Below are 13775 nucleotides of genomic sequence, written 5' to 3' on the forward strand. Positions count from 1 at the left end.
AGAGATTCTAAACTAAATTATGCGTAATACATAAACAACATTTACTAGTAGTTTCTTTTGTAAAATGTATGTAAATTAAAAATTTTTTTAAAATGTTTATTTATTTTTGACAGAGAGAGAGAGAGACAGAGCACGAGTGGGGGAGGGACAGAGAGAGAGGGAGACACAGAATCCGAAGCAGGCCCCAGGCTCTGAGCTGTCAGCACAGAGCCCGACACGGGGTTCGAACTCACAGACCGCAAGATCATGACCTGAGCCGAAGTTGGATGCTCAACTGACTGGGCCACCTAGGTGCCCCAATATATGTAAATATTTTATCTAGGCCAGAGAAGCTCAGACTACAATTCACTACCATAAATTGGAGGAATGTTACTTTTTAAAAATATTCCTTTCAGAAGCATTCTAAATAGTATTTTAATATACTCAATCACTTTATATCATTTAGTCATATAATTATTGTTCAGAATGAATCTGTACTTTTTCCAGAGTTCTTGTAGATGCTTATGTTGGTTATGAATACTTTGTATTTTGGTATACATGCAACAGGATAGAAATCTTTCAGAAATGATGTTTTGATTGGCTGTTTTGAGGAAGGACATCAGTTTACTGTGTATTTAGGATTTTCTTTTAGGTTCTCTAACTTCTGTATGGTGTATGGAAAGCCTCATCTTATACATACCTGGGCTATTAAGCTAATGAATCTATTTTTCTTTTTAATTTCTTTTAATGTTTATTTATTTATTTATTTAACATTTATTTATTTTTGAGACAGAGAGAGACAGAGCATGAACAGGGGAGGGGCAGAGAGAGAGGGAGACACAGAATCTGAAATGGGCTCCAGGCTCTGAGCTGTCAGCACAGAGCCTGACGCGGGGCTCGAACTCACGGTCCGTGAGATCATGACTTGAGCTGACGTCAGACGCTTAACCGACTGAGCCACCCAGGCGCCTCAATGTTTATTTATTTTTTGAGAGAGAGAGAGAGAGAGAGAGAGAGAGAGACACCGAGTATGAGTGGGGGAGGGGCAGACAGAGAGGGAGACACCGAATCCGATAAGCTCCAGGCTCTGAGCTGTCAGCACAGAGCCGACTCAGGGCTCGAACTCACTAACCGTGAGACCATGACCTGAGCTGAAGTTGGACGCTCAACCAACTAAGCCGCCCAGGCGCCCCTTGAATCAATTTTTCTGAAAACATTTCTTAACATCAGAAAGAGGTTTACTTGTAGGCTGGGAATGAACTTAGATTCAAATGGAACTGATTATTTCACCCCGTTCACATTTTTCCCCTAGTAGCATTAAACTTCAGCAATCGTCTGTTGAACAGTGTTGGTTGAAACAAAATTGGATTGACACCCAAGAAAGAATTAATGAGGTATTTTGACAAGAACTAGTTCTAAGAATTGAAGTATTTCCCAGTTAAATTCCCAGATTTTAAATTAACTTAAAATTTTCTAGGAGTCTTCAGAAAGATGTTATAGGCTATTTTTCATAGTGGTTACGAGCAAACACACAGTACATAGTGTTTAGTGCCCTGTAACCTGTGGCTAACAGAGGCTAATAACAAACCTCAGAGAAGGACTGGGTGTTTCATTTTTGTAGCTCTTTCCGTCCTGGAATCTAAGTGGTTTGCAAACACTGCCCTACTGAGCATAAACTCAATGAAGTGTAGTCACTTGTAAGGCAGAACATAACTACTATTGTGTGCCAGTGCCCCCCACAGATGAGCTTGCCTGTTAACCAGCTACAAAAGGATTTGGTTGCCTGGATGGCAGCTGGGGAGAGAGCGCATCTCAAAGCTGGACTCTCTGAGACCCTCTGCTGTCTTTTACTATGCATTTTTAGTTGGCTATTTGCCAGCTTAGAACTGATTATACACCTTTCTTGGATTAGTGTTCCTTCTTACACAGCAAAGTATGTGTTGTTAGTGGTATAACTGTGGTATAATCTGTATGATCTAATCCATTTCTGCGTATAAAAGGCTACTGTAGATTATTTGTCATATAAATCAGGGAGAAAAAAATACCTGCTTTGTGGGATTTGGGACCCTTTCACTTTTGGGAAGGTTAAATGGTGTACGTACTGTGTGGGTTGAATTTTAGAACTAAATCTATGGAGTCACCTACAGGACTTAAATGTTGCCACCAGTGCTCACGTTTCCTTGAAGACTTCAGTGTTCCTTGGAGAATGGTTTCTGCCTGGTTAATGACTCGTCGTGTTCATCAGATATGATCAGTAGAGAGATGAAAACAGAGTGCTGTGTGAAGAGACTTTATGTAATATTTACCAAAAGTGTTGAGGTTTATGAAGAGAAGGGTGATAGTATCTTCTGGGGAATTGTAGGTGGAAAAAGTGAAGTGAAGGCATAGAAAATATAGGGAATTTTTGTTGAAGAATTTGAAACTATAGAAGAATGTATTAAACTTGAAATCTGATTTCCAAAAGTCCTATCAAAAACGAAGAGGAGCAGTTGGAGGGTAAGATGGGAAGAGCAAGCATGGGGCATTGTGGGGAAGAGATGGAAAAAGATGAATGGTAGATAGGAGGGTGATAAAAGCCCATCAGGGACAGGAGACGTGATGATGGATTTCGATGGCCACCGGCTTGCCAAGAAAATGGCTTCCAGCAGTTCCTGGTAGATTCTTCATGGGTTTCCCCTGTTGCCAAGATGTGTTGCATTTCTGAGGGAGTTACACCTTCTTGTGGCTGAGAGGATTCTGATAGTTTTCTGGAAGCAGTCAGAAGAGGTCTGGATTGATGGATGTGGGGAGATACTTAGGCATTGGGGGTGCTTGTGTTCTAGGCTCCTGAAGAGGTGAGTACTTAGAGGTCTGGCTCTGGGGTAGACTACAAAGGAATTAAACTGGAAATCAGTAATTGAAAGATAGCTGGAAAAACTCAAAATCTATGATGATTTAAAAACATGTTTTTCAATAACACAGAAGTCTCCAGAGAAGTTTTAAAATATCTTAAATTAATAAAAATTGTGGGAGATAGCAAAAACAGTGCTTAGAGGAAAATGAATAGCAGTGAATATATATATTAGAAGAGAAGAATCATCAGTAATCTAAGCTTCTACTTTGAGAAACTGAGAAAGAAAAGCAATTTAAGCTTAATGAAAGCAGAACCAAAAAATAATAAAAACTAGAGGAGAGCTCAGTGAAATTTTAAAAAAAGAAAATAATGGAGAAAATCAATAAAACCAAAAGCTGGGAAACCTCTAGCCAGGTTAACCAAAAAAAAAAAAAAAAAAGACAGAGAGAGAGAGAGAGAGAGAGAGAGAGAGAGAAAGAGAGAGGAGAAACACAAATTAATGAGGGACCATCACTACTAATCCCATAGGCATTAAAAGAATAATGAGGGAGTAACATAAATAACCCTATGGCCAAAAATTTGCTCATGTAGATGAAATAGACCAGTCCTTTGAAAGACACAAACTACCAATACTCATACAAGCAGCCTGACTCCCAGGCTTGGTATGATTTCCAGTCTTATAAATTTGTTAATGTATGTTCTGTGGCCCAGAATGTCATCTGTCTTGGTGCATATTTCGTGTGAGTTAATTGTGAGTTAATTGATTTTCTCCTTGCTTAATGTAAAAGTCAATGAAAAAGGGGCATTGAAGTCTCCAACAATGCTAGTGGATCTGCAGATTTACAGTTCTATCAGTTTGCCATTACATATTTTAATAGTCTGTTGTTAGGTGGGTATACATAAAGGGTTGTTATGTCTTCTTGGAGAATTAACTCCTTTATCATTGTGCCAATTTCTGTACCTAATACCTTTCCTTATTCTGAAGTCTGCTTTGTCTGAAATGAATACGAGTACGCCAGTTTTGTTTTCATTAGTGTTAGCATGGTATTTCTCTATTCCTTTACTTTTAATTTGTGTCTTTATATATAAAGAGAATTTCCTGTAGTCATCGTATAGTTGAATCTTGGTTTTTCATCTATTCTGATGATCTGTCCTTTAATTGATATATTTGGATCATTCACATTTAAAGTGATAATTGATGCATTTTGGTTCATTTCTATCATATTTGTTTTTTATTTATGTTTGCCTTTTTCCTTTTCTCTTTCTCTTACTGTTTTATTTGAGCATTTTATCTTCTCTCTTAGCCTATTAGTTATACTTGAACAATTTTTTTTAGCAATTGCTCTAGCGTTTCCAGTATACATTTTTAACTAGTTTAAGTCCACCTTCGTCTGACAGTGTATTGTTTTTCATGTAGCTCAGATACTTCATGAACGCATATTCTCCATTCATCCCTCTTGTCCCTGTGACATTGCTGTCATTCATTTCACTCACCCATATGTTATAATCACTCAATACATCGTTAGTATTGTTACTTTAAACTGTTGCATTTTAGATTAGTTAAAAATAAGAAAATAAATGCTTTTGTTTTGTCTTTACTTATTCCTTTTCTGAAATTCTCCTTTTCTTAATGTAGAAATGAGTTTCTGACCCATATCATATCATTTCTTTCTCCCTCAAGGGCCTCTTTTTTTTTTGTTTAAAAAAAAATTTTTTTTAATGTTTATTTATTTTTGAGAGATAGAGACAGAGCATGAGCAGGGAAGGGGCAGAGAGAGAGGGAGACACAGAATCTGAAGCAGGCTCCAGGCTCTGAGCTGTCAGTACACAACCTGACGCGGGGCTTGAACTCATGAACCATGAGATCATGACCCGAGCCCAAGTCAGATGCTCAACCGACTGAGCCACCCAGGCACCCCCTCAGGGGCCTTTTTTAACATTTTCTTTGGGGCAGTCCTGTTAGCTCTGACTTCTCTCAGGTTTTGTTTATCTGAGAAAGTCTATTTCTCCCCCACTTATAAAGGATAATTTTACATATAGAATTCTAGATTGGTCTTTTCCTTTCTTTCAACACTTTAAATATTTCACTCCATTCTTTTCTTATATGGTTTCTGATAAGAAATTCACTGTAGTTCTTATCCTTGTTCCTCAGTAGATAACATATTCCTTCTCACCACCCCTTCCCAACCCCTAGACTTCTTTCAAGATTTTCTCTTTGTGTTTTGTTTTACACAGTTTGGATGTATGCTGTGCCTACATGTAGATTTTTTGGGTATTTATCCTACTTGGTGTTTTCTGAGATTTCTACATCAATGGTGTGGTGTCTTTAATTGATTTTGGCAATTTCTTGGCCATTATTACTTCAACTATTTCTTAAGCTCTGTTCTCTTTTCTCTTCTGGTGTTTTAGTTATACGTATGATATACAAATCAGAATTGTCACATAGTTTTTTTTTTTTTTTTTAATTTTTTTTTCAACGTTTATTTATTTTTGGGACAGAGAGAGACAGAGCATGAATGGGGGAGGGTCAGAGAGAGAGGGAGACACAGAATCGGAAACTGGCTCCAGGCTCTGAGCCATCAGCCCAGAGCCCGATGCGGGGCTCGAACTCCCGGACCGGGAGATCGTGACCTGGCTGAAGTCGGACGCCCAACCGACTGCGCCACCCAGGCGCCCCAATGTCACATAGTTTTTTAATGTTCTGTTTTATTCATTCTTTTTTCTCTTTGCATTTCAGTTTTGGAAATTTCTATTAGCTTATCTTCAGGCTCATGGATTCTTTCCTAGGCTGTGTCTAGTCTACTGATGAGACCCATCAGTGGCATTCTTCATTTCTGTTACAGTGTTTTTGATAGCTAGCATTTTCTTTTTGTTATCCTTTAGTGTTTCCATCTCTTTGTGTACCTTATCTACCTGTTCTTGCGTGTTGTCTACCTTTTGTACTAGAACCTTTAAAATATTTATCATTGTTGTTTTAAAGTCATCATCTGATCATTCCAAAATCTGTATCATATTTGAGTCTTACTCGTATTCTAAGGCTTACTTTTTCTCTTCAAAGTGCCTTTTAATGTGCCTTCTAGTTTTCTGTTGAAGGCTAGATAAGAACTCAGGTAAATAGGCCTTTAGTGTGGAGCTTTATGTTAATTGGGCAGGAGTTGGTCTGCGTTTAATGTTTGCTGAGGCTCTAGGTTCCAGAGATGTCAAATTCCTCTAGTGTCCTTGTTTTTTTTCTCCCCTGTCTTTTTAGACATCTCAAAGCACTCTTCCTCAGTTGAAGTTTATGTTTTGCAGCTCTTTCAAATGTAGTGTAGTACTATTATGCTGGAGCCCAGTTGGTGTCGTGGTGAAGTGTAGGGAGGGGGAGGGAATTCTCTCATTCTGTGCTCTTATGACTAAGTCATAGCCTTATGGTGGGCCTGTGTCCCTGGGCTGTGACCTTCACAGGTATTTATTAGCTCTTCCCACTTAGGAGACACAGGATGGCTAGAAGGAGCTAGAGATGGGAACTTGTCCTACCCCCATGTGATATAAGACACTCATTAAGCTTTATTCCTGGACAGTATGCCTTTTTTATGGCTAATACTCTGGGCATATTTACAGTGGTAATTTCTCCCCTCCCCATGTCAGAGCCATGTGGGGATCTTTCTTGATTCTACCGAGAGGATGTGGTAGGGTTTCTGGAGGTAAAATCCATGAAAGTGTGGGGGTACCCCCACAGACTGTGTCGCCTGGTAGTTGTTCATTCTCACAGTGGAACACAGGCAGCCTCCACCAGTTTATCAAAATTACCATTTTTTTTTTAAATTTTTTTTTCAACGTTTATTTATTTTTGGGACAGAGAGAGACACAGCATGAATGGGGGAGGGGCAGAGAGAGAGGGAGACACAGAATTGGAAACAGGCTCCAGGCTCTGAGCCATCAGCCCAGAGCCTGACGCGGGGCTCGAACTCGCGGACCGCGAGATCGTGACCTGGCTGAAGTCAGACGCTTAACCGACTGCGCCACCCAGGCGCCCCTCAAAATTACCATTTAAATGTTCCCACCGTTTCCTGGCTGTGGTGGCTTCTGCGCCAGGTTAGCATATTTGGGCTGTGACTCTTTGGATTCACCTGTCTCCCCAGATTTCAGGGTGGCGATTTACCCTGCAAACTCAGCTCTCTGTTTTGTCCAGAAGAGTCATTGATTTTGTTTGTTTGTTAGATTTTTTCTTACTGTAAAGACAGACATGATAACTTCTTGGGTCTTTACGTGTCAGAATTGAAGCTGACAGTTCTAGAACTTTTTTTGTGTTTTAATGTCTTTTTGGTTTTCCCATTTCCCTTTTTGGATTTTGACCACATTGGTATAGGTTAGAACTGATGAAAAATTGCCATATTAGGAGCAAAGATGGAATCATAGTTTTTACATTAAGTGGTACTGAGAATGGGGTATATGACGTTTGGTTTGTGGATAGCTAGATTAATGAAAGGCATTTAACCTTTTGCCTTTCTCATGACTTCTGGAAGATTCATACTTATTGATCTCTGAAAAATACTGACACACACTGGTTTAGCCCTGGAATTGGCCAGCTTTTCCTTAGAGAGCCAGACAGGAAATATTTTAGGTGTCACAGGCAGTACTGGCTCTGTTGTAGCCACTCAACTCTCCAGTTGTAGTACAGAAGCAGCCCTTGATAATACTTAACCAGGTAAGTATGACTATATTTCAATAAAAGCTTATTCACAAATATGGGCTTTGAACTGAGTTTGACTTGGGGACCATAGTTCACTGACTTCTGGTATATAATAGATACCTATTCTAAGCTTAGTGTTTAGTTTTCATTCTAAGCTCTGGTCTAGTACTGATCATTAAGGGATTGTGGCCATGTTTTATTTGCATCATATGCACGTACTGGCCCATGTTGAGATGAAGATTTTCACATATTGATTTAGAAGGGTTCCAAACATCTTAAGGTTTAAGAGTCATCGTGGGTCAGCAGCTCAATCTATGAGTTATAAAAACTATCACAGGGTTGCCTTGAAAATGTGATTCTTACTCACACAGAATAGTAAAAATTCCCAGTAGTTGTGTAGTATGTTAGTTTTTAAATAAATCTTTTTGTTACTTCCCATAATCGCTTAGACATGGCAGCTATCATCAAGGTAGATTACAGAAGCATTGCTCAAGATCAGTGGATGGTAGGGCCAGGCCAAGACTGCAGTCCAGCGGCGATCTGACTTTCAGGGCAGAGCTCCTTCAACACAATATGTGGTATCATTCGAGTCAACTGAAGGTGGAGTCAGTCGTTTGAAGATTAGCTTCCTTTCTTCCTCTCTTCCTCTCTATATGTGCTGCCAAAATGAGTACTGAAGATTAGTTTTCTTCAGAGGCCAGTTCTGGGGCGTTATTCTTAATAAGAAAAGTGGGCTTGTGCTGATTATTTCAAATAATTCTATTGCTGGGCATTATTTCAAAGCATTTAGGAAGACAGAAAGAAGTGTCTAAGCTACCAAAATGAATCAGACAAGTGATTTTGCATAAAAATTATAGAATATTTAAACTGGAAGGGATGTTAGAGACCATTTACTTTCCGTGATCTAATTTTAGAGGCAAACAACCTGAGACCCAGAGGAGCTAAGTGACTTAGGGGCCAGTGTAATTTAATAAAAGAACATGGTCCTAGAAGGTTATAATAGTAGTATGCTATTCTCTGGCTTGAGAAAGGCAGTTGTTAAATTTTCGGGAATTTTTGTGAGCCAGTCGTTAAATACATTCATGATTAAAAATACATAAACTCATCAATTATATTAAAAACGAAGATATATGCTCAAAATTCATCACTTACTAATCATTTTACCAGATATTTTCTTAAGTATGTTCTTGAAATTATTGATGTCTAATGTACCTGTATGGTTCAGATGCAATATGGCGATGTCCTACCCAGCTTTGTTGAGTGAAGTGACATTGATAGCTTGAAAATGGCCATAGGGGAGTATTTATACCACAGAAATAGGCAAATGAGACAAATAACACTCTACCCTTCCCGACCCCCACCACGGCGCTAGCCAGTTTATTAATATTTACCAGCATATCACTGGTCATTACTTTTGTGTTCTATACTTGTCTGTTCATGTGCCTGGCTGCAAGACTGAGTTTCTTGAGGTTTGGAATTTATATCCTTAGGACCCAGCACAATGCTTGGCATGTAGTTGGCAGACAAATGCTTATAGAATGCATGAGTAGACTTTATATTCACACAGCCCTTGATTCAGATCTGGCTTCCTCACCTACCCTAGTGGTAGTGGTATGTGACCTAAGTATGGTTGACCTTCGTTATTGTAGCTTCTCCTTATTATAAAATGAGAATAAGAGCAGCATTAGATGATTATTGTAAGGACTGATGAAAAGATCTAAATATATGTCTAGATGGATAGTAGGTACAAAAATGTAGTAAAAGTTTGTGATTATATCCTAAGAAGGAGGAGACGTAAATGCTATTAGGGTCCAGACTTAGACTATATGCAGAGCTTTGTATTAAGTGTTTGACCACGAACTGGATGAGAATCAAGAATGTGGCACTGTTATTTTTGTGTGTGTACATACTTCTCCTTCCCACACAAAATAATGGGATATATTAAAAGGAATATGATATATAAGAGGCAGGAAGCAATCCCTCTGTTATATTTGGCTTTGTTCAGGCTCTTATTACAGTATCATGTCCAGTTTTACATTGCTCATTTTAAAGAGGATGTCAAAAAACTGTATGTAGTGTGTCCTGGGAAGAACCCAACAACTATGATTAAAGGGATAGAAAATAGGTCCTTTGAGGCAAGTTTAAGGAATTGAGTTTGTTTATTCTGGAAAGGAGATGGTAAAGGAGTCACTTAACTATCTTCAAGTACATGAAGGGTTATTACAAGGAGGATACCCCAGTGTTGTTCTCCAAATGCACAGAGGACCAAAAGAGGAAATCGACTTACTTCATTTAAAGAAAATTGTGTTAAACACTAAAATTGACTATCAAGGGATGTCATGAAATCTCATTTTTGAAAATATTTAGAAAGAGCAGCAGCAGATGGTTATTTACTGGAAGGTTTACATGTTTGACCTCATGAAAGTAACAGGCGGGATTGTAGACCTTTGCAGCCTTTTCACCCATGATAGGATTTTTTCGTATTTGTGGTGGCTCACCACGTCTATGCCAGGTATCTTACAAAAAGTTCTGTAACTCTTTTGTGACAGGGAATCCTGTTGGTATATGATATTACAAATTATCAAAGCTTTGAGAATTTAGAAGATTGGTATTCTGTGGTGAAGAAAGTGAGCGAGGAGTCAGAGACTCAGCCGCTGGTTGCCTTGGTGGGCAATAAAAGTAAGTCATTAATGCTTCTTTCTGTATCGTTGTTTATCTGCCTATCCTTTAGTCTTTACAAATTTATTTAGTCTAAACAAATTCTGATGTGTAGAAACATAAAAGATACAGCTTTCCTGGAGTAAGTAAATTGCTTGAAGAGAAAGTTTGCATGGATGTATACAATCTTTTCAGTGACAGTTCTGATGCTTGATCTCACTGCCCTGCTGCTTTGGCCGATTCCCGTTAAGGTAAGTTCTGTTCTGACAGTGTGTGTTTTGGCTTCCTGTGGTCTAAGGAAGCAGCACGGACTATTAAGAACAGCAACACAGCTGCAGATTTTATGATATTGCACTGCAGCTTCAGCTCTGCCCCAGAGATTTTGAGAGAGAGATTTCATTAAATGATCGCCCATTGTAGGGAAGAGAGCAGCGTCGGGTGGAGTTTTGGGTGTGTGGTTCCTTGCTCCTGTTTCTCGCAAACGTCTCTCTAAATTTTGAGATTAGTTCTAAAGTACAGATAATTTCTTGTGTTGTTTTGTTTTTTGAGAAAGAGTGTATTGGGGGAGTTGTCGTGCGTGGTGAAAAGGGTGGATAATTTTTGAGATCTGTCAGCTGGGCTATTATATACAGCATATAAAATTAATAAGGCTGAATTTTGTACAGGACTGTTGGTTCATAGTCCTGCAGTGCATTTACCTGGAAAAGGAGACCTTAATAAGGGTTTTTAAATATATAAAATATTATAATATGACCTAATCTTCTACAACTATTTGAGGTCACAAAAAGAGAAAATGAATTTAAATTATACCATGGAGGATTTAGGTCAGGAAGAGTTTCCTGACTACAAGCGTTGTTAAACCAATACCCAAGTATACTACCAAGAGAATTATCTTCTCCAAAGGTCTTTAAAAGTATAGTGCGTTTTTTTGGTCTGTAATTATTTAGGAAATAGTACTTCCTGAAGGACTAAACCAAGATTTCTTCATTATGTGGTTTTGCACACTTAGATGAACATTTAATAAATCCAAGCCTTACTTTAAAACCATTACAAAACAGGTGTGGACATTTCTCTGAAGAGTTAAAAATACAAATTTTATAATAGTGTCTAGAAAAATAGTATTACATATCATGAAATGGATGCCTTGGGTACAGTTTTTTTTTTAAGTTTTAGGTGAATTTTACTTTTCTGTTCCGTAAATAATTCTAATTGAGTGAATCTGATGCTTTTCAATTCATTGAAATTCCCCTTTAGAAATCATAAGTTTTGGTGACCTTACCTTCTATTTCTGAGTGCAGCTTTTCATTTTAGGAGACCCTTCCTTCCTTCCTTCCTTCCTTCCTTCCTTCCTTCCTTCCTTCCTACGTTTGTTTATTTTTGAGAGAGACAGACAGACAGAGAGAAACACAGAATCTGAAGTAGGCTCCAGGCTCTGAGCTGTCAGCGCAGGGCTCGATGTGAGGCTCAAACTCATGAACCCTGAGATCATGACCTGAGCTGAAGTCGGACGATTAACCGACTGAGCCACCCAGGTGCCCCTAAAATTGTTTGTGTTTTTATGAAAATCCAGCAAACTGAAATTTGGACTGAAGATTGAGGATACTCTTAGGTAAGGATGAATTACAGGTTTATTTTTACTAAAAATTGTATTTTATTATGTTTAAATATAAACAGTAACTAGAGTAGGTTAATGAAGTAGCCAGTAGAGGAAGAGACTTGCTTTAATGAAATAGAATTAGTAATGACTAAACTATTTCAGTGTATAATACTTAAAACAAGTTTATTTTTTCCATATTCTGAAAGGCTGTAAGACACTAGTTAGTGATTTTTTTTGTAGTATAGAAGACTTTAAATGAAGTATTGAGTCATGGTTAAGATCATAGGACTTTGAATTTAGAGACTGCTTTTACAAGGCCGGGTTTTTTCACTTAACAGCAGTGTGACATCAGATAGGTTACTTTATATCTTTATACCTCAGTTTCCTCATCTGCAGGTAAAGATAGTAGTTTCTGTCTGATAAGGTTAAAGATTAAGTGAGATTTACATGGAAAGTGCTTAGCATGAGGTCTGTATACTGTAAATGCTCAGTAACTATTATCATCATTATTATTATTAATCATAATAGCCTTTAAAAAACACTAACTATAGCTTCAATTTGAGTGATCACAAATTACAAATTAGTACAGCTGAAACAGACATCTTACAAAAGTGGCCTGGAGGAAATGGTTCCTAGAGAATTCCTTTGTCACTATCTTATGCCTCATTTATTTCTTAAAAAAAATTTTTTTTAAGTTTATGTATTTTAAGAAAGAGAGGCAAACAGGGTGGGGGCAGAGAGAGAATCCCCAGCACTCTGTACTGAAAGTGCAGAGCCCGACGTGGAACTTGAACTCACGAACTGTGAGATCATGACCTGAGCCAAAATTAAGAGTCTGATGCTTAACCGATTGAGCCACCCAGGCGCCCTCCCTCCTTTTTTTTTTTTTTTTTAGATTGATATTTCTTGTACCATAAGATGGGTAGGGCGGTTCAGTTCAGCAAACACTCTTGAGTGCCATTTATGTGTATTCAGTTAGTCATTGTTAATTTGCACAAAGTTTGAGCTAGAGTGCTTTTAAGTAGTGAAAGGGCCTATTAACCTTACTCTTAGTTTTTTGAGGTTGTTTTTTTTTTCCATTTTTTTTTTTTTTTTTTTTTTTAGCTGACTTCAAGTTTTCTAAAAACTTGACTGCCTTTCTTTTGCTCTGTTTGGTTGTTGGGATTAATAAATACAATTATGTCCAAATCTTCATGGAAGGCCCTACTTTTTCCTAGCAAGGTAAATATAAATTCCTGCTAGGTCTTTTCCAAAATGGGAAAGAGGGTAAGTCAACTGTTTATTCTGTGTAGTTTACAGAAGTTCTCTGTTGAAGTTTGATCGTGTCTGTAGCCTGATGTGGGGGGAGATGACTGATAGGCACCTGGAAACAATTGTATTACCATCTAAAGGCAATTTCTGCAATTCACAGAGCTGTCTTTACCAGGTCTGATACCTGGTTTCCTGGTTTTGAAAGTCTTGGTCTCCCACTTGACCAGAGCCTATACACTGCAGAACCTGGGGGTTTTCCATTCATGTCCGCTTTATGGGCTTATTACAGGTGCACCTGGCCATGGCCTAACACTGCACCATCACCTCTCACACGAATACTGCAGTAGCTTCCTAACTGTCCCTCCTGCTTCTAGCTTTGCTCTCATACTATCCAGTTCTCTAATGGCAAATCATGGTATGCCTCTTCTAGTGCTTTCTCATCACACCTAAAATGAAACCTAAACTCTTCATCCAGGTTTACCAGACACTAGGTGATCTGGCTCCTACCTGCCTCTTAGACTTCGTCTGTGTGTTCCCTTGCCCACTCTGTGCTAAGACACACTTGTATTTTTTCCTCTACTTTAACATTCCAAGTTAATTTGTATCATAGGGTTTCTTCTGCTTGAAAAAGTTTTCTCTTCTGGTCTTTACTTGATTGGCTCCATTTTATCATTTGGATCACATCTTAGGTGTCATCTCCTCAGAGTTGCTTTTCTTGACCACTCAGTGTAAACGAGCCATGTAGTCCCTTTGTCTCAGGACATTCTGTTTCACTTCTCTGTGTC

The 13775-nt window shown here is 38.4% G+C and overlaps 1 protein-coding gene across 7 annotated transcripts in view; it reads left to right on the forward strand.

Moving 5' to 3' along the window:
* Positions 1–13775, forward strand: part of RAB28 (RAB28, member RAS oncogene family) — an 88167-nt gene that overhangs the window by 12954 nt on the left and 61438 nt on the right. For all 7 annotated transcript variants that reach the window (XR_007151548.1, XM_047855889.1, XM_047855893.1 and 4 more), the window contains exon 4: positions 10034–10163. Coding sequence is in view for 6 of the 7 variants with exons in the window: in XM_047855889.1 (XP_047711845.1) it covers positions 10034–10163 (130 nt within the window). In the remaining variant the exon portion in view is untranslated. The remainder of the gene's footprint in view (positions 1–10033; positions 10164–13775) is intronic.

Source organism: Prionailurus viverrinus, chromosome B1 (genome assembly GCF_022837055.1).
Source record: "Prionailurus viverrinus isolate Anna chromosome B1, UM_Priviv_1.0, whole genome shotgun sequence".
Lineage (NCBI taxonomy): Eukaryota > Metazoa > Chordata > Mammalia > Carnivora > Felidae > Prionailurus > Prionailurus viverrinus.